Below are 18,295 nucleotides of genomic sequence, written 5' to 3'. Positions count from 1 at the left end.
TTTCCTTTGAGTCTGATAAGAATGGATCACTTACTCTTGACTTCAATCTTACGGAACCCGGCGTTGAGTGTTAAACCCCGGAGGTCGCCGGGAGGCGGGGGCGGGGCATCCGGTACCTCTTCCCGCTTAACAACCGCCCCATTGTTCTCTCTGCTCTTTTCACGCTACTCTAAAGACACACCTCCCATCCCACAGCCGCGCGCTTGTGCACTAACAAATACGTTTGGGCGAGTGCAACAAATTGAGGCACGTGCCAATCACTACGAGATTGACCGCGCTGAGCTGATAAGATAAGGCGCCATCATCCCTGACTGGTGCCTTGTCCAAGAGTCAAGTTGTGTTAAACCCAAGGCTTGACATCAGACAAGTCCGATCCACTGCCATCTTTTCGCATTCTCTCGCTTCGTTTCGTTGTCTGTATTTTATTCCACTCTCCCGTCGCGCACGAATCACGAGACACACATCATGGGCAAGCGCAAGTCTTCGAGTAAGCCCATGGGGCCTAAGAGGGTTCGTCGCATCTGTTCTCATTGTCGTTCTCCTCAATGACTTTTGCGCTCACACTACACTAATTCCAGAAAGAGCCTCTTCCCACCACATTCGCATGCCTCTTCTGCAACCACGAAAACTCGGTTTCGGTCAAGCTCGACAAGAAAGCTGGTGTTGGTCAACTAGACTGTCGTGTCTGCGGTCAAAAATTCCAATGCGCAGTCAACTGTACGGCCTCAGCTACCAACATCTTTCATATCAGGCGCATCGCCTTACTGACTTGGCGACAGATCTATCTGCTGCGGTTGACGTTTACGGTGAATGGGTTGACGCGGCCGGTACGCCTACAACACTCTACGCGCGACTCTATCAACAGCGACTGACTTTTTACCAGATGCCGTCGCTAAGGAAGACAACGCCGAGCCTGGCTACGGTGGCACATCTCGAGGAGGAGCTGGACGAGGCAACCGAACGGCGGTCGAGGAAGACTACGACGACCAATACGGAGATGATGATTATTAAATGTTTCTTTTACGCGCCCTGTAACAATACCAACATTTGCTACGTCCTTTGCTCGACAATTCCTTGCCTTGCGCTTGCGGCTCGTTATGATATATGACCACTGCGATGATTCTGCCATCAGATGGTATAAAATCTGTCTCCAAAGTCTCCCAGTCCAGGAACGATATAGCTGTCGAATGGTCAGTACACGTATCAGGTGGAACGAATCTCCATACTTCTTCTCGTCGAGGCCCTAGAAAAAGTCGGTTAGTTAAGTGTCTACAGAGATACAAGCAAGCGAGATGGCGAACCTCATCGATGAAAGCCGTCACGACCCTCAAGCGAGGGAACTTGGCAGAAAAGTTCTTGACGCCCTCGGGGCTGGCAATCAAGTTGAGGAAAAGGATGTGTTCCTCAGGCACGCCTCGAGCCTTGAGAACTTGGACAGCCATGGTTGCGGAGCCACCTGTACGATTGCGTTAGACGGGTTGCGGCATGGACAATTTGTAGAACAAGGACGGGATGTTGTCCTACCAGTAGCAAACATGGGATCCAGAAGAAGAACCCATCGGTCAGCAATGTCCTCGGGCAACTTATCGTAGAAAAGCTTGGGCTGGGCGGTTTCCTCGTCACGCTGGATCAAGATCTTTCCAATACGAACAGAGCGGCAGCAGTCGCGAAGACCCTGCTCCATAGCCTCACCAGCTCTCATGATAGATACACCGCAAATCTTGCCCTGGAACATGAGACCATTGTAGGTACGGCCAATAGGCGTAGTGACAGTGTGCTCAATGACGGGCAGGTGGTTAAGACCTTCCTCGACAAGCAAACGAATAATTCGGTTGGAGTAAAAGATAAAGTCTGCTCGGTCCGTCTCTTTGCTACGGATCATCCTAGGACATTCTCAGCTCCACGACATATTGTAGGTGTAGGCGCCCGATTAGGGAAGTGGACATACGACAGTAGGGCAATAAGCTGAGGGGTCTGAGGCAGGACATGGACATTGTCTAGATTGACGTCGACAGAAACGGTGGCACTGGGTTTCTGTTGGTGAGTACGGTATGAGGGACCGACGGGTGTCGTGTGAGCATCTTGGGTCTTATCCGCCATGTTTGTTAGCTGTGATGTTAGGTATTGATGTTTGGCTTTGAGGTTGGTAGAGATGATTTGATAAATGGCGGGGGTTTGGTTTGCTGCACAGATCAAATATTTATGAGTGGGCAAGCGGAGCAAGCAACAGTCGAATCGAAGCTGTAAGTGTGAACAAGGACTGTTTAGCCCGATATGAGAATTTGAGTACAAGATTGGATGTGTAAGAGAAGATCTCAGCTTGTTATCAATATTACAAGTCCCGAGGATAAGAGAATCTGTAGCTTTACCCAAGGTAGTAGGTAGGTCCCTTTGGTTAACGAAGCCACATGCATATGCGCAAAACGGGGATGTCAATCGGCCAACAGCGGGGAAGACCCTACCCTACAAAGTTCAGATTTACAGTAGAACGTCGGAGGTGACCGCAAACATTTACAAGGATTCATGTTCGATTTTATTAGTATTTAATTGATAACAGTGGGGATGAAATGAGAAGAAAGAGCAATTGTTGCACCTTCATTGCGCTGCTCAAATAGGACCAATGATCAATGAACGTTCTGTCGTGTAACGTAAATCCAATCATTAACCTTTGTTGACCCGTTGACCTTGTTTCAAGAGGAGCTGTTTTTAGCATTCACCTTTATTAATGGCTAGAGTGACCTAAGCTTTCACTAAAGATAGAGGCAAAGAGCCACACTAAAGCTGCCCGCATTGGAACCCTTCAATGCGCCATAACACTCAATGGAACCTTCCCTGACTGTGACTGTGATTCACTGACAAGACCTTGGAATTATATCAATTCATCCTTCTTGCCTCATCCGAGCCTCCCCATTTCATCCTTTTCAATGCACTCGCACCTGTAGCAACGTGCCGCATGCCTGTCACCTACAAATAGAGGCGGGTTCCAACAGCTGACATCGTCATCATACCTTCACTTATGCCTATCATAGGCCTCTTCACATAACCTGACCCCATTCAACTAACCCAACCACAACTTCTGTCGCGTCCTTCCCACAACCTCAAAACCAAGTCCGGTATGGCTTCGCAAAATGGTCCGGCCGCGCCTGTCCCGCGAAAGATCGTGACGTATGGCAAACCTTCGCGCAAGCGCTTCATGCGCGACGCGATGCCCCTCCGAACTGCCGAATCGTTCTCTGCGCCAATCAGCCGCCCTGGCGCTGCTGACGAGTCTGTTCCAAAGCAATCGAAACTATCGTTTTCAAGATCAACATCAGATCCATCGCCCCAATCTCCTGTCGGCAGTCGATCCGACGGACCAAACGCAAGACTGGGGAAGGAGCTCAAAGCAGAGGCACACGATGCGACAGATACCAAAAAACGAAAACGCCAGCAAGCTGCGCTTCCTGAAACAATCGGAGAGGAGCCAACATCTATCCCTCAGAAACCACCAAATTCTACGGCTACACTACCACGACGACCATTAGGAGGGACTTCAGAGAATGAAGGAAAAGCCGCTGCGCCACGCCGCTCGCCGATCACGAAAAAGAGCCCCAAAGACAAGATCGCGCGATCTCGACCCTTGCCACGAAGCAAGTCTGATATCTCAAACATTGAGACCAGCTCCAAAATTGCGCCACCTGCATTCAAGAGTCGCGACGATGAGCCGCCAAGACCAAAGAAACGACGGCCCCGACTTATTGATGCTTTGGCTGCTCAACGAGCCGACACGGATTCGGAAGACTCGGCCCCTGAAGTAGAGGAAACCAGGCCTCCATCATCCTCAAATGCCGGTACAGGTCACGGAGGCGCAACGCATTCTCAACAGTCAGAGTCCCAATCTCAGTCACAGAACAACTCGCAAAACAACTCTCAAAACCAATCCCAAGATTCGACAATCTGGCAGAGAAATCGCCCTGCAGCAGCACTCAAAGGACGACGAGTCAAATATACGTACGGCCAATCACGGTCAATCCTGAGCGAATCCTCTTCAAAACTTAGCGAGGCCAGCCAGGGAATGGGAATGGGGATGACCACTACCGAGGAAGAGCTGGATGCGCTCTTGGCTACGCCCCCAGAGCCTATCAACCCGGATCCGTTTGGCCTAGACGACGATGACGATATGGGAGATGACGGTATTCGACCTGCAATTAAGAGCGTGCATGAGCTACGGCGAGCTGGGGCAAATAATCGCTTCGCCGATGAGATGGAGGATCTGCTTGCTCGGATAGGAACCCCTAGCAGCAATCCGTCTTCTTTGAGGAGAAGCGCATTATTGGAGCTTTCCCAGAAGCTACAGCGTAAAGAATTCATCAGCCAATTTCGTGACCACGCAACGCGCGATAAAGTCGCCGCTAATATCGGGCAGGAGAAGGACGTGATAAGCGGGTTCGCCCTCTCAGCAGTTCTCGTCATATTCCTCAACTTCAGCTCTGCAGCTCATTTGCTACAGCAGCTCGTTAACGACGGGCTCAGTGAGCTGCTTAGCGTGCTTCTACGAGTACCCGAAGACATTGATGAGATCGCCGCAGGCAAGATGAGACTCTCCAAGACAACTAGAAACTCACTCAGCGAGGTAAAGAAGATTCTTACCAAGCTGAACATTTGGCATGGGCGCCGCCCTGAGAAGCTCTCGCCCCAAACACTTGCACTGCAACTACTAAACATTGTATGCCAACGAATCGATGCGATGCATTCATCAGTTGTTGTCAAGGGTGTTGAAAATGATCTTGAGCTTGTCGTCGGAAATTGTGTGAAGGTAGATCCAAGAACTGACGCGGTATTTGCTCTTGTGGTATCAATATTGGAATCGCAGTCTGGGCTGGCAATGAACGATGAGCATGAGATTTCTTGGGTTGCGCAGCAGACGCACCACGTGGCTCGTCTTCTCGAGAACAGTCTACAGCAATGGCCAGAAAAGCCAGGCGATATTGAGACAGCAATCCTTAAGTTATCAATTAACATGTCTAACACGGCACACGGGGCAGCAGCTTTTAGCGACAGAATTCTGTTGACGAGTCTTTCTCAAGTCATTCTCTCAGGATTCAAATCGGCCCTAGACACGATGAACAGTCAGCGTCTAAAAGAAGAAACATATGATGGACTTCTGCTGGTACTTGGCATGGGTATCAACATCCTAGAGTACTGTCCACACGCACGAGAGAATATTGCGGGCGAGCAACTGGATGGCCTGGTGGCTGTATACTTGCAGAACCAGGCTCTGATGCGAAAGGTAAAACTACACAACCCAATGACTTTAATTGGCATACGCTAACATTCTATTCAAGGCTGCTTCGGAAGGAAACTTAAAACCAGGCGTAGCAAAGCTCGGCGTGGCATTTGGTTATCTTTCCATCTTGCTAGGCTACCTGTCTCTGGTAGACGCAGCCCGGCAACGATTTGCAGAGCAGGCAGGAAGAGAAGGGCTTCCGAGCCTTATCGGGTCGATAAAGGAGTTTATCGCCATGTACAGAGAGGTGGATAACAAGGTGACTGAGCTCGAAGGACTTGTCAATGACTTACAACGACGGCAACGACATTAATGGACTATACCAAACGGGAATATGGATAGGGAGGATGCGCATCTGGGGGATATTGTTCTGAGTACAGCCCTTTTAGCTTATATCATGATTTGAGGCAGAGCCAGTGCTGGTACAAGGGCCTGGGCCAGTTGAACTGTTCTTAGACAAGATCCAAATATAAATCGCTAGACAAGACTGAATACTGCAATACCAACCTTGATATTATCCCAAGTTTAGGGTGCTTCTATTGAGGGTCATTATGGTCTGATTCTATGCATAACTATTATGCAACTTATGAAGAGGTTAATCAAATTCACGCGTCACCACCAAAAAGGGCCTATGATGCAAAAGGGAGGGGGAGGGGCTTGTCTTTGGAGGGGAGGGAAGGAGCAGAGCAGATCCGGTGGGGGGTACTCTGTACTGCACCTGCCATTGGATTGGATCCCTTCCATCTCACTCGTCAGGAATGCCTTTCAGGAAGTTCCGTCACTCTTACCCAGGTTTGGCTTGGCTCTTTGGTTGGCTTTTACAGTAGCTACAGGACAGTAGCTTGTCCTTGCAGTTGCATTCAAACTTGACGTGCACCTGAAGTTCCAGGCCTTTTTTTAGTTACACATCATACACTCACATTCACATTCGCATCCACGTCCAAGTTCATCGTCGTCATCAACAGCACTCGTTTACTTATTTTTCTGCCTTCTTCCTATCACTCAGCTGTTGGTCTCACTTTCTGTACACCCTGACGTGCATCATTCAGGCGCATATAATCACACGACGTTCAACAATTAAATAAGCAGCTTAGACTCTGTTTCACTCCTCTTTCGTTGCACCATGCCTTCTCCCAAGCAAAGAAAGGTCGCTATTGTCGGCAGCCGCTCCGTCGGTGAGTATTTTGATCTGTTAATGGCTTTGCACAATTGCCTTTCTTTCAATCGTTCAATTCACTGACAGCATTTTCAAACAGGCAAGTCGTCTCTAGCGGTACGATTCGTTGACGGTCACTTCGTCGACAGCTACTATCCCACGATCGAGAATACCTTTAGCAAAATGATTAAGTACAAGGGACAAGATTACTCGACTGAAATCGTCGACACAGCGGGCCAGGACGAGTACAGTATTCTCAACTCCAAGCACTTTATCGGTATTCATGGCTACATGCTCGTCTATTCGGTATCATCACTGCCATCTTTCGAGATGGTGCAGGTCATTCGTGAGAAGATTCTTAACCACTTGGTGAGTGCTCTCGGTTATGCGAGCCAGGGCTTCAACCAAGCTAACCAAAATCTCATCGTCTAGGGTACTGACTCCGTTCCTATCTGCATTGTCGGCAACAAGAGCGACTTGCGACCCGAGCAACGACAGGTCACTCCCGAAGATGGACAGAAGCTTTCCGAAAAGATTCAATGCGGCTGGACCGAGGCGAGCGCACGATACAACGAGAACGTCGGCAAAGCCTTCGAGCTCTTGATCGGACAGATTGAGAAGTCGCAGAACCCTGGCGAGGCACCCGCCAAGAGCAACTGCATCCTGATGTAAAAGGAATCGCAAACACGTTTCTAGAGACACATTATGCCAAATGATCACGATCACGATGATTAATTGATTTGGGGCCGCGGGGCGGTCCACAAGTCAAGCCCAGTTCAGTCCAATCCAGCCAGCACCAGACAAGACCAAGACCTTATCGTTCCACGAGGTCGCAGGGGCACAAGGCGATTCAGGTTGGGAACAGGGCAGCTACAGACAGGATAGGACAGGACAGGACACGGGCCATGATATGTGCGAATGAGCGCCCTCTTTTGGTTAAATTCTCCGTTGCTGCAAGTGGCACACACGGTACTCTGTACAGCTTGAATCCTTGCGTTGCTTTCTCGTTTTGCTTGCCTTTGCAACTAGAGTATATATGGTACAAATCAATGGGGGTCAGGGTTTTTGGGTTTGCTCTTGGAAAATTTCTGTCTCTCTTACTCTCTTCTCTCTTTCCTATCTGACTCGTGCTTGAGTGCATGTCCTGATTCATGACCAACCTCGAATGACTGACTGACATGCTGACCTTGGCGTAGAGGGGACTTGCAAGGATCCAGCGATGTGCAACTACCGATACGTACCTGGACTTGTTTCTAGAATGAATCTAGAGGCACCAGCCTCTCGGTGCCAGGCCAGCCCAGTCCGATTGACAGCTCGCCAGGTAATTGGTTCCCAACAATTCGAAATGCCTTGTTTCTTAGTCTAGGTCCAGGAAAGTAGCCATAATTCTTTGCCCTGGCCTGTCTCCTTGGGCGGTCTGCACTGCACTGCGTCACTAAAACACTGGTCCATCATGTGAATGTGAGAGCAAATGCACGATCTAACAGAAAGGGTCTTGACTCTATTCGGACAGTCCCGCTATCGGAGTCGCGTTAACCCGGGTATGCAAGAGGGTAGCATCCGGGAGGGACAGGGACGCTACTGTAGTTATGGAAAACCATTGTTGTGGGAAGATCCGCAGGTTGTTTCTTTGTACTAAAATAAAGCAGATTCTCATTGAGCCATGTGGTTTTGTGAGTTGGCGAGGATAGATTGGCGGTATAATGGGTTATTAGTTTTTAAGACAAGCTAGTGGTGATAATATTGGGCGATTCAGTGTTGCTCTCAGGTCAAGTCTAGGGTAAAAGAAAGAAAAAGGTGTCGCTCCTGCCTGTATGGTTCAGGCCTTGCAACACCGTACCCAAGGCAAGTGCGTAGGACGAATACGTGTGCCACCATTCACAGCCTCAACTTGACATCTCACCGCGCCCAAGCCCAGCTCCCTCATTCTTTCTCTCTTTGTTCCTTGCCTGACGCTGCATCTTTATTATCACGGCACAAAAAACAACGACAACAAAGACTTATTGCATACAAAAAATTGTAGACACTTTTAATATTCAGTCTTCTTGACTCCTCATTTCTGCTTCCGTTTCTTCGCACAGTTCGTCAGTCCCTCTATCTTTCTCCATATTGGAGGAGACATTTCTCCAGATGCCCGACACAAATCCTTGCCCCTTTTGTGGCTTCGAGCCGGAACAAGGAGAACCTGAACTTCTTTTAGTGTGTCCTTGCCGATCTTCTAACTACTGCTTTCCTTGGAGTTGAAACTAAGACATGCTTCCCTTGACTAGCAGCATATCGAGAAACATCACCCAGACGGTGAACAATCCCCCTTCACCGACAACGCAGAAGCAGTCGTGTGCCGAGAAGATGGTTGCGGTGAGCTTGTCCAGCTTGATGAGCTAGCGTTCCACCTGGAACTTCATGAGCTTGAGGCGCAGGGCGCAACGCCTGAACCGGGACCTGGATCTGAGCCTGAGCCTCCCGCGGAAAAAGCTCCGTCTAGACATCGAAAATCGGCGACAGCGACTAGGGAGAGATCCCGCAAGCAGAAGACCAGCGCTATCCAGGCGATGAAAGACCTCCTGACAGGTCAGAGTAGTAGGTCGAGCCACAGTCGTGAAAGCACCAGTAGTCGCACTCGCCACAAAACCAAGAGGGAAGAGGCTGGTATAACCAAGAGTCCTGAAAGAGGTTCTTCTTCTCGAACTAGGCATGGGGAGCGACGTCGAAAGTCTGGCCGCTTGGGGGTACGTGAATTCGTGATAGTTTGCTCGGGCCAGTGAACTAATTCTGTTGTAGAGATCGGAGCTTGGCAGGTTCGCACATGAAAAGAAGATGCCCCCATGGCTCGTAGATCTTCTTGAAAAGGATGGCCAAGTCGTTAATAACGGTGAGAATTCCTCCGTACGGTACGGTGATAACAACTGATCAGGAGAATAGACATTTTGCCTGTTCTAATTCAACTACTTGAACAGAGTCCTTCGACACAATATGCCTACGTCTGCCGACCTGCCGTACAGCATATTTCCAAGTTGAAGCAGGAAGGTGAGTCTCTACATCCCCTGTGGCTGTGTATATGTGTCGATTCAGGGGTATCTGACAAGTCCAGGTGGTTTCTGTGGTTATCGAAACATCCAGATGCTCACATCTGACATCATCTCTGCGAAAACTCCAGGCTCGCAGCACTTTGGCGAGAGTTTCCCTAACATCTTTCAGATCCAAAATTTGATCGAAAACGCTTGGGATAATGGTATCAATGCTCAGGGTAGAGCAGAAACTGGAGGTATCAGGGGAACACGGAAGTACATTGGTACACCAGAGGTAGTAGACCCTGCATATATGCCTTTATCTGCAAATGGCTTACAAAACATAGGCACAAGCTGTGTTCCTGAGTCTAAACATACCGTATGTTGAACGGACCCTTTATCTAATGATGGAAATGTAGCTAATCATAGGCAGTTGCTCGGTTCAAGCATTTAAAGATCCGGAACGCGGTAGGTCTAAGCAGCACCTCTTCGAAGCTATCGAGAGATACTTCCAAGGAGGCGTTACCAGCGTAGAGGACCGGATCCATTGCACGAACCTGCCACCGATCTATCTACAGCATCCAGGTAAGATGTGAGGAACGCTTACAAGGAGTGCAGGTGCTAAGATTGAAACAGGACACTCTTTGACCATCGTCGGGTTCGAGAAGCAAATGGATGGCCACACAAACCTCTTGGTATTCGACCCTAGCTTTCGCGATTCTACTAAGATTAGAGATCTCGTCGGGAAATCATTTCGGCTGAAAGGCTCTTCCATCGACGGACTCCTGAAACCATACCGTCGAGGTTCTCACTACTTCCGCAGACACAACCAATATGAAGTGCTCTAGTAAGTGATCTCACCCTTGGATTCATGTCTTCATCCATACTTATGACGTGTAGTCTCACAAAATATGCCTCTGTGGCCTAGTGACCTAGGTGGTTTACTGGAGATTTGTTTACTGCTGGTCCTTGAACCAAGCCTGAAGCTTGGCCAGCGCGCGGCTTCGATGAGAGATCTTGTTCTTCTCTGCCTTGTCCATCTCGGCAAAGCTGTAACGGTCAGCAGAGAATAACAGTCAAGGTAGATTCTTTCCTTACGTCTGGCCTTCGTACTCGAAGATGGCATCCCATCCGAAAGCGGGAGGTCCTCGAGGAAGCACAATCTTGCCCTGCAAAACTGTCAGCGCAGTTGATGAAACATGTTCAAGGACTTCTTACTGGGCATCGACCTTGGAAGATGATGACCTCCTCTCCAGGCCCAGCACAGTATCCGAAAGTGCAGACGGCTTCAGCAGACTTGTCAGGGTAAGCAGCCAGCAGGTTGTTCAGACCTTGGTGACCGATTGAAGTCATGAACCACTTGCTTCTCAGCCATCAGCATTTTGCATTTTTAGAACAGCGATTTCAACTTGCATGTAGACACCAGGAAGGCCATTGAGGGCATTATAGCAGAGCGCTGTATCCTCAACCAGGACTGGGCCTTTCACCTGGAAATTGATTATTAGGCATGTTTCATTTTTAAGCGGTTGTTCAATAAACAAATACCTACCAAATCGGCCGCTCTACGGCACTTGTACTCCGTAACCCCCTCAAGTGTGCCTTGCACCTCCTCGAGGTCTATGGGCTGGCTGAGGACCTCGATCTCAGGCTCAAGAATGGCCTTGACTTCGGTCAACTTGTTGGCGTTGCCGGTGATGAAGTTAACTTTGTGAGGCGCCATTTTTAATTTTTCAAAATCGTGAGGTAGATAGAAATGGCAAACTGGATTTCGTTGAACAAGGCAAGAGAAAATACGATCGTCAAAGAGAGATAAAGATAGAAGCTGAAAGTAATCGAGCTGAACAATGGGCCACTCAAACCCCCACTGTGTGACAAAATATGCACTTGTCCGATATGAACCTTCTAAAGCGATTCATGTCAATTCGTAGCCTGCCCTAGGCTTGTATCAATATCTATTTTCACCAACCAATTCCGCGCTTCCAAACATGACCTTCAATACCCGTAGTCTGACTCTCCCTGCAAGTAGTTCCATAAACGAATTCGTGCCCTCTCATGAAAGTTGCATTCAGTAGAACCCCCTCACTCGCTGTTGTCCTTCTTCCATTGATCGAGCCAGGCAACTATGCGATCAACATTTGTGTCCATCTCATCAGCGTTGTTGCTCGTCAACTCGATGACAATTTCCTCATCGAATGCCTCATGCGCCTCCTGTAGAAGGACCTCCATAATCTCAGAGTCAAGGTTTTCTTGAAGCTTAGAGTCGGGATAATTTCTGTGGTTAAAATGATCAGCGAAAGCTTCTTTTTGTCACATCTCAAGCCCTAAGGACATACCTCGCTGTAAGACGGTCGTAGAGAGTGGAAGAGTCGACTCGTAGGACCACGACTAGATCTATCCAGCTCTTAGGGAAGAGATCACATGCGTGCCAGTCAATGATGCATCCGCCAGCCTTGACATCCTCCTCAATAGCATCAAGGAGCTGTGATTATGTTAGCTTGTGTCCTTGTTTACTCAACCAAATCCGTGATTTAGAGATCTGATTGTAGATATCAACAAATACTTGCCTTGTCTTCATCCACAATCAAGCTGTGGAACTCATCGCTCCATCCTTCATGGCACTCCTTGTCCTTCACAACCTGGTTGACTGAAAGGTGACGCAGACCAGTTCGTTCTGCGAGGCCCTCACAATGAGTCGTCTTTCCGACACCAGGCGTGCCTGTGATGATAATATTGGGCAATTTTCGGTCACTCATTTTGGTAAAGATTTTGTTTGTCTGATATACCCTATAAATGCAGAGATTGATAGACTCCAATTTGGGTACCTTTGAAATTGCAGCTACGCAGACTGTGTGATGCAGTTAAAGGGGCGTAAAGACTCGATAGTTGCATCAACACCAACTTTTCACCATGAACAAACTATCACAAGAAACAAATAGAGAAAAATAAGTGAACAAATAACCACAGTATCGCTTCGTACTCTCATCTCTCGGATTCTCCAATACAGCCATAGTTCATCGTACAAAGATAGAATCGAGCTCAAATACCCTCACCAACTTGCGGAGAAGGGGGCTAACATCCCACTCTATAACCATGATGCCTTCCAGATACAAGGAGAACCTCAGATCTGCCTCAATAACACGCCGTCATTAGAAAATTCGACATCAAACACCCTGAAAATGCGGCTTCTATCCCTTATGTGCGTTTGAAATGTCTAAACCAGCTTCATTATTTCTTACTGCTCTACTTCCACTTCATCAACGCCCTCAAGCTCATGCTGGTGGCCGTTCTCGTATTCTTCACCATCTGTGTAGTCCAACTTCTCCTGTTGCGCGATGGCTTGTGCTGAAACAATCTCAGCGAGCCTCTTGAGGCGAGGAGTTTGGAGCCCTGGAGGAAAAGTGTCAGTCTCAAATTGCTTGCAAGGTAACTCGTTTCATATGGAACTTACAAGAGGGTGTGTAAGTCTCGAGTGCAGTGATGACTCGAGGCTCGGCGATCTCGTAAGGACCACTGTCGTCCATATCGACGGCCTGAAGGAGAAGGACGTCACTCTTCTCAGTAACACGTGAGGCAACTGCCTTCATGATCTCGCCGTTGATAGGCTGCTCGTAATCGGCAACCAAGTATTGGTTGAGCAGCTTCTGGATCTGGTTCGGTGAAAGCCTATGATTGTTAGTAAGAAGTCATTAATAGAGATCTCAAGATACTTACATCCAGCAAATGTCCTGAATGATTTCTATGTCGTTCAGGGTGGCCTTCTTGAGCTGAAGAAGCTTGGTTGCTTGCTGCATAACGGTTAGCTCTATTTTTGAACCACCTCTCGGGTTAAACTTACCATAAGATGCTCCAGTTGGAGCGTACCCTCGGGCATATCGTGACTCTTGCACCATTCCTCAATTCGAGTGATGTTGTAGTTAATCTGAAGACCACGCTTCCATGAGAGGAAGTTTCTTCGCATGAGCAGGTCGTTGAACGCTGTCACACCGACCAACTTCAGGAGCTCGGTGATACACTGCGTGATGATGGAATCCTCCAAGTAGTATGCCTTCATCGCGCGGAAAACGCTGTTAAGCAGGCTAAGGAGGTTGTCCATGCTGTAAGCAGGGGTCGAGTTCGACTGAAGAAGCTTGCCCAAGAAACGGCTGCTTTCGTTGGTAACGAAACCAGGAAGAGACTGGGACTCGATGATGGCAGGAATAATCATCTTCTGCAACTTCTTCTTCAACACCTTCATCCAAGTGTGGTAAATGTTGAACTCCAAACTCTCAAGATCGTGCTTAACGATCTCAAGAAGTCGGTCGTACTCGTAGTTGTCAGACTTCTGAGCCTCGTACCAATCCTCGGCAAGGAACACGAAAGACAACATCTCGTGAACGTTTGACAACCAGAAGGCGCCAGGGTTGATAGCCTCGTCACCATCGTGCTGCATAACCTCTTGTTGGATAGACTGCATAACATTGGCCAGGAATCGTTCTGACTCCTTGACGAAACCGTTGTTCCACATCTCTGAAGTGACCAAGTTGATGAGGTATGAAGGGAACAGAACCTCCTTGTCTGATGGTGGTGGGGTAGTGTTGGGAGAGGGGATCTTGAGGTTTCGGATCAGTCCCATGGTCACCTCCTCATTGAGGCCATCCTCGTCCGCGAGAAGCGTCTCGAGTTCCATCTCAATATTATCGACGCCAGGGAGGAAGGTCGAACCAGAAAGGTTCTGGCGATGCGCCGTGCCAGTAACAGCCATGGAAACCGGCCGAGGGTTATAAGTACCACTAAAGCGATCAAGCTCCCGCGGTTCCGCGCCTGCGCTGCGGCGCTTAGGCTTCTTGGACGCGACAAGGTTAATAAGGCCAGAAGGTACTGAAGCTCCAGGCGTTGTCCCATTGACAAGCTCTCCATTGATAGGCGCATTCCTTCGAGCCAGCTCGAGGGCGTCTCGAAGAGACTCGAGTTCCTGCCTCAAACTCATGTTATCCTTCTCATGTTGAGTGCTTGACCTCTTTGCTGTCTCCAATTCTGTGTTGGTTAACCGAAGAGACTCTCGAAGCTCTCTCTCCTCCTCTTGCATTCTCTTAATATTGGCCGTCGACTCATCGAAGGCGACTTGAAGCTTCTTCATCTCATCCTCCATCGCTTGCAGGCGTGCGACGGCGATACCAGCCTGGTTAGCTTCAGTCTGGAGCTCCTTTGTTCGTGCCTCAAGGTCGTTATGTCTCTTCTTCCATGACTTGATTTGTCCCTCGTAGTTCTCAACCTGTGATGCAAGACCCTTGTTCCTTTCCTTCATTGAACCCAGGGATTGCGTCAACTCGACAACCTTGTTTTCAAGCTTGTAGGAGATCTGCTTCAAGTCACGAGCCTCTTCACGAATTGTCTTGTATTCCTTTCGAGCCTTCCTTCCACGCCACAAGCTCTGGATAAGGATAACCTTCTTGCGGTACTGCCTCCAAGCCATCAGCTGCCTTCTTGATCTCCAAGAACGCTGGATCTTGAGAGCAGCATTACCAAGGCGTTCCTCCAAGATGGTCTTTCGTCGAAGGTATCCCTTGGCAATTGACTCAAACAGGACCATATCCTTTCTGAATTGAACGTAAGACTTGCGCTGCTTGGATCCTCGCCACACGCGCTGGATGGTAATAGCAGCCTTGACGGTGCGGAGCTCTTGGGCCGACTTTCTGGCCTTCCATGACCTAATTGCAGACTGTGTAAGGATGATGGCTTCACGAGCCTCGAGGTAGCGTTGTCGGTAGTACTTGGCTCTGAGGTTCTTCTGGATCATAATAGCACAGTCATTGAGCCTAGTGGTTCGGAGGTTCTCCAAGAAGGCGAGCATACCAGCTCGGAAGAAAATCTTGGTGAGACCAAGCTGATACTTGTCCATGCCCTTCTCGGTACTTGTTCCAAGAGCCTTCTTAAGGATGGCATCTGCCATCTCACGGATCTCCGAGGTCCATTGGTCAGACCTAACCAACATGTAGTAACGAAGAGCGAACTCTTCGTATGTCCAGCGAGTAGGGTAACCGGCACAACTAATACGGACCGTCTCGAGAACACCACAAGCACGCAGCTGGCTGAGAACCATGGGGCCTTCGAACTTCCAAGCCTCCTTAGCCTCGTTAGGCTTAATACATCGGATGTAGTGGACATCAGTGTTGTTGATGGTGCTCATAAGCTCGATGAGCGAAGATCGGAAAATGCCTCCCAGTGTGGGCTTCCTGTTGACAGCCACGCCAATCTTCCTACCAGCGGCGGGCTTAACAGCGTTGGAGCTGGAAGAGGCGGCATCCTTCTCTCGTACGGCGGTCGCGGCGTCCAAGACAGTCTTAAGGAACTCGTTGCTTGAGGCGCGCAGGACAGCCATGTGCTCATCAGGGACAGTATCTCGGTTCTTCTCGATGAAACCCTCGGACTCGTAGGTAACGTCGATGGCATAATGGCAGACAGTGAAAGCTGACTTTCCGAATCTGGGCTTCTTGTAGAATTTTGACTTATCGGGAGTGAAGTTATGATGAAGCTTGGTGACAAACTGCTCATCTGATCCCATGGGAAGTCGAGACTCTTCGTCGAGCAGAGACAAGATACCTAGCTTGCCTTCGATCAGATCGATACAGGGCTGGTTATCGGAGAAGTCAATGAAAGTCCAGTCGATCTGCTCCCTAAGGTATTCTTCCTGCTCCAACTTGAAGACATGCTGGTTGAACTCTTGTTGCAACTTCTCGTTGGCGTAGTTGATACAGAACTGTTCGAATGAGTTCTTGGCGAAATGTTCGAAACCATAAATATCCAAAACACCGATAAATGAGGTCACTCGGCTCAGTACCTCTTCAGAAGCCAAACTGGAGTTGATGATATCAACGAGCCAGTCGAAGAGACTCGAGTAAATAAACTTGGCGACGGAATCACGAACAACGATAGCCTGCGCTTGGCTCAGGTTCGAAGTAATCTTCTCACCACGGGTAATGAGCTGCTTCTTAACAATCCACCTAGCAAACTCCTCGGCCTTAACACCAAGAATGGCGCAAGCCTTCTCTAAAGAAGGCTCGTTGGGAGCCAACACACTGTCGTTACGTGAAGCAGTGATCTTGACATTTCCGAGGTGCAGAAGACCAGCCAACAACTTGAAAATGTCCGACTGCTGGTCGGCTGTGACACCAATGGTTGATAGTGACTTCTGAGTGGCCTCGAATTCGGCCTTGTCGTCCACACCATCAATTGTTGGGCAGTTTCCTTGGTTTAGGTACTCAAACTCCTCAATAGGCAGAAGACCAAGCTCTTCGCGCTGCTGGTCAGACGCACCAGCAATGAGCTGATAGAAGATATGGTAGTTACGCTCCTTGAGGGGCTGGAAAACCAATCGTGAACGTTCCAGAAGATATGTTCTAATCTTTGCGCCAATGATATTCGTCTCCTCGTCGAACATGATCTCAATGTACTTTCCGAATCGTGAAGAGTTGTCGTTTCGAGTCGTCTTAGCGTTACCGAACGCTTCCATGATAGGGTTGGTCGCAAGGATCTGCTCTTCCGTCTCACTCATTGACTCGGAGCCTCGCTTGGATCGCCCACCAGGGTTGTCGGGGGACTCTCTGGTAGCAAAGTATCGCATGATGTATTTGGCACTGACAGTTTTACCGGCACCAGACTCTCCGGAGACTACAACAGTCTGGTTCTTCTTGTCGCGAATCATATCCCTAGAACAAATTAGTTGGGGGGGAAGCTGGGCGATTGAGGCTCAATCTTACATGAAGGCCTCCTCAGCAATGGCAAACAAATGAGGCGCTTGTGTGGCTCGCTGTCTTCCAGCATAAACCTGAACCATGCCCGGGACATAGAGAGAATCGACTCGCGCAAACGGATTTGTAGCAATAAGAACGATACCACTGTAGGTGTAGATCTCCTTTTGCAAGTATCGTAACCTAATTGCCTGCAGGACTGGAAGGTGTTAGCATCAGTCGTGCCAGTTCCTCTCACAGGCGATAGTTCGGTGGCAACCATACCAGCAGGTTCGTTGAGATGGGACAAATTTGTAAGATCGTCGCTGGCTTCGAGCATTGTCGGGTTCATCAGAGGGGGCAGAGACGGGTCGCTCCCGCTCTGGAGTGCCTCCGCAGACACTTCGATATCCTTGGTCTAACAGGTAGATACAGTCAGTACACAGATCGCAATGAGATACCCCGTACGACCACGGTAGGGCTGTATGCAAACTCACATCGCCATTCTCAAGCTGGAAGGTCAGCTTGACTTTGGAGCCATCGACGGTCTTGTTGATGAGCTCCGAAGCCACCCAACCTTCGGCAGTGTCTGGCTGCCATGCTCTTGTGCCAACCTCGTAGGCAGATGCCATGGTGGCGGTATTACCGAGCGCGAAGCCGGATTGTATTAGGATAGAAGATAAAGGCGACTATGTCGAAGCGGTATCGGGGTAATTAGTACTAAGGGGCTGAATGGCGGTGGGATGCATATATTCGCCAACAGTGGGTGTAGAGAAACACGGCCTGCCGGAGAGGGATATAGTCGTTTAAACGTCGCTTCTGGTAAACGTAAAGGGGGCGTTACTCAATCCAAACAACGGGCACGCTCGTGGGAGTATGCGGTCGAATGGTTGTTGGATGCTTTGCGCAAGTCCAAGTCCAGTCAGGACAAGTCAAGTCGAGCTTTCTGGGTACACCGGTGCCCCGTAATCCAAAAGAGATACTGGACTGGACAGAAAGGATGGACCCTGTAGTCTAAGCGGGAGAAGAGAAGACAGTTCTTTTTTTCTTTTCCTTCCCACACAAAAGACTCGCCGACAAAGAGGTCGAGCAAGATTGAAAGGTGCAAGGCAAAACGAGAGACCTTGAAGGAAGTCAAAAGTTAAGTTTAGTTATGGAT

The 18,295-nt window shown here is 49.1% G+C and overlaps 8 protein-coding genes across 8 annotated transcripts; 4 read left to right on the top strand and 4 right to left on the bottom strand.

Annotated features, from left to right (window-relative positions):
- Window positions 1–465: 465 nt before the first annotated feature.
- On the top strand, window positions 466–1,011 carry B0J16DRAFT_383059 (uncharacterized protein; the record flags this gene model as incomplete). The annotated part of the gene is made up of 4 exons (XM_046131298.1): window positions 466–510; window positions 579–717; window positions 780–827; window positions 884–1,011. The coding sequence occupies 4 exons, from the start codon at window positions 466–468 to the stop codon at window positions 1,009–1,011; spliced, it is 360 nt and encodes a 119-aa protein (XP_045985106.1).
- Window positions 1,012–1,128: 117 nt separating this feature from the next.
- Window positions 1,129–2,100, bottom strand: B0J16DRAFT_265364 (uracil phosphoribosyltransferase-domain-containing protein; the record flags this gene model as incomplete). The annotated part of the gene is made up of 5 exons (XM_046123393.1): window positions 1,129–1,180; window positions 1,227–1,243; window positions 1,302–1,456; window positions 1,525–1,883; window positions 1,949–2,100. 5 exons carry the CDS (start codon window positions 2,098–2,100, stop codon window positions 1,129–1,131), a joined length of 735 nt encoding a protein of 244 aa, XP_045985105.1.
- Window positions 2,101–2,914: 814 nt separating this feature from the next.
- On the top strand, window positions 2,915–5,786 carry B0J16DRAFT_109605 (uncharacterized protein). The gene is made up of 2 exons (XM_046121423.1): window positions 2,915–5,269; window positions 5,325–5,786. The coding sequence occupies exons 1-2, from the start codon at window positions 3,116–3,118 to the stop codon at window positions 5,577–5,579; spliced, it is 2,409 nt and encodes an 802-aa protein (XP_045985104.1). The 5' UTR covers window positions 2,915–3,115; the 3' UTR covers window positions 5,580–5,786.
- Window positions 5,787–6,038: 252 nt separating this feature from the next.
- On the top strand, window positions 6,039–7,493 carry B0J16DRAFT_371058 (P-loop containing nucleoside triphosphate hydrolase protein). The gene is made up of 3 exons (XM_046130387.1): window positions 6,039–6,441; window positions 6,523–6,791; window positions 6,855–7,493. The coding sequence occupies exons 1-3, from the start codon at window positions 6,390–6,392 to the stop codon at window positions 7,092–7,094; spliced, it is 561 nt and encodes a 186-aa protein (XP_045985103.1). The 5' UTR covers window positions 6,039–6,389; the 3' UTR covers window positions 7,095–7,493.
- An 814-nt stretch (window positions 7,494–8,307) lies between these two features.
- On the top strand, window positions 8,308–10,454 carry B0J16DRAFT_109484 (peptidase family C78-domain-containing protein). Its single transcript, XM_046121421.1, has 9 exons — window positions 8,308–8,621; window positions 8,693–9,151; window positions 9,204–9,294; window positions 9,345–9,449; window positions 9,514–9,725; window positions 9,778–9,809; window positions 9,864–10,015; window positions 10,067–10,277; window positions 10,331–10,454. Exons 1-9 carry the CDS (start codon window positions 8,553–8,555, stop codon window positions 10,356–10,358), a joined length of 1,359 nt encoding a protein of 452 aa, XP_045985102.1. The 5' UTR covers window positions 8,308–8,552; the 3' UTR covers window positions 10,359–10,454.
- B0J16DRAFT_109465 (inosine triphosphate pyrophosphatase-like protein) lies at window positions 10,296–11,283 on the bottom strand. The gene is made up of 5 exons (XM_046121420.1): window positions 10,980–11,283; window positions 10,844–10,917; window positions 10,649–10,793; window positions 10,529–10,599; window positions 10,296–10,480 (listed from the first exon to the last, which is right to left on the bottom strand). The coding sequence occupies exons 1-5, from the start codon at window positions 11,148–11,150 to the stop codon at window positions 10,387–10,389; spliced, it is 555 nt and encodes a 184-aa protein (XP_045985101.1). The 5' UTR covers window positions 11,151–11,283; the 3' UTR covers window positions 10,296–10,386.
- Window position 11,284: 1 nt separating this feature from the next.
- Window positions 11,285–12,653, bottom strand: B0J16DRAFT_109545 (AAA domain-containing protein). Its single transcript, XM_046121422.1, has 3 exons — window positions 11,995–12,653; window positions 11,764–11,909; window positions 11,285–11,702 (listed from the first exon to the last, which is right to left on the bottom strand). The coding sequence occupies exons 1-3, from the start codon at window positions 12,181–12,183 to the stop codon at window positions 11,510–11,512; spliced, it is 528 nt and encodes a 175-aa protein (XP_045985100.1). The 5' UTR covers window positions 12,184–12,653; the 3' UTR covers window positions 11,285–11,509.
- A 9-nt stretch (window positions 12,654–12,662) lies between these two features.
- B0J16DRAFT_383052 (P-loop containing nucleoside triphosphate hydrolase protein) lies at window positions 12,663–17,768 on the bottom strand (the record flags this gene model as incomplete). Its single annotated transcript, XM_046131297.1, has 7 exons — window positions 12,663–12,817; window positions 12,879–13,093; window positions 13,142–13,215; window positions 13,266–17,115; window positions 17,167–17,356; window positions 17,422–17,554; window positions 17,634–17,768. The coding sequence occupies 7 exons, from the start codon at window positions 17,766–17,768 to the stop codon at window positions 12,663–12,665; spliced, it is 4,752 nt and encodes a 1,583-aa protein (XP_045985099.1).
- Window positions 17,769–18,295: the final 527 nt, after the last annotated feature.

Source organism: Fusarium flagelliforme, assembly GCF_020744385.1.
Source record: "Fusarium flagelliforme strain FIESC 12 MPI-CAGE-AA-0113 chromosome Unknown B0J16scaffold_3, whole genome shotgun sequence".
NCBI lineage: Eukaryota > Fungi > Ascomycota > Sordariomycetes > Hypocreales > Nectriaceae > Fusarium > Fusarium flagelliforme.
Note: the sequence above shows the minus strand (reverse complement) of the source record. Positions and strands in the feature narration are given on the sequence as shown.

Excerpts from the sequence above, each read along its gene's own strand:
- B0J16DRAFT_109605 (XM_046121423.1), top strand. The coding sequence starts at position 3,116 with ATGGCTTCGCAAAATGGTCCGGCCGCGCCTGTCCCGCGAAAGATCGTG. Across the intron at positions 5,270-5,324 it reads ACCAGGCTCTGATGCGAAAG|GCTGCTTCGGAAGGAAACTT; the intron begins GTAAAACTACAC and ends ATTCTATTCAAG.
- B0J16DRAFT_371058 (XM_046130387.1), top strand. The coding sequence starts at position 6,390 with ATGCCTTCTCCCAAGCAAAGAAAGGTCGCTATTGTCGGCAGCCGCTCC. Across the intron at positions 6,442-6,522 it reads TGTCGGCAGCCGCTCCGTCG|GCAAGTCGTCTCTAGCGGTA; the intron begins GTGAGTATTTTG and ends ATTTTCAAACAG. Across the intron at positions 6,792-6,854 it reads AGAAGATTCTTAACCACTTG|GGTACTGACTCCGTTCCTAT; the intron begins GTGAGTGCTCTC and ends CTCATCGTCTAG.
- B0J16DRAFT_109484 (XM_046121421.1), top strand. The coding sequence starts at position 8,553 with ATGCCCGACACAAATCCTTGCCCCTTTTGTGGCTTCGAGCCGGAACAA. Across the intron at positions 9,295-9,344 it reads TGGCCAAGTCGTTAATAACG|ACATTTTGCCTGTTCTAATT; the intron begins GTGAGAATTCCT and ends TCAGGAGAATAG. Across the intron at positions 10,278-10,330 it reads AACCAATATGAAGTGCTCTA|TCTCACAAAATATGCCTCTG; the intron begins GTAAGTGATCTC and ends TATGACGTGTAG.
- B0J16DRAFT_109465 (XM_046121420.1), bottom strand. The coding sequence starts at position 11,150 with ATGGCGCCTCACAAAGTTAACTTCATCACCGGCAACGCCAACAAGTTG. Across the intron at positions 10,918-10,979 it reads GCCGTAGAGCGGCCGATTTG|GTGAAAGGCCCAGTCCTGGT; the intron begins GTAGGTATTTGT and ends ATCAATTTCCAG. Across the intron at positions 10,794-10,843 it reads GGCCTTCCTGGTGTCTACAT|CAAGTGGTTCATGACTTCAA; the intron begins GCAAGTTGAAAT and ends ATGGCTGAGAAG.
- B0J16DRAFT_109545 (XM_046121422.1), bottom strand. The coding sequence starts at position 12,183 with ATGAGTGACCGAAAATTGCCCAATATTATCATCACAGGCACGCCTGGT. Across the intron at positions 11,910-11,994 it reads TGATTGTGGATGAAGACAAG|CTCCTTGATGCTATTGAGGA; the intron begins GCAAGTATTTGT and ends ACATAATCACAG. Across the intron at positions 11,703-11,763 it reads TACGACCGTCTTACAGCGAG|AAATTATCCCGACTCTAAGC; the intron begins GTATGTCCTTAG and ends TTTTAACCACAG.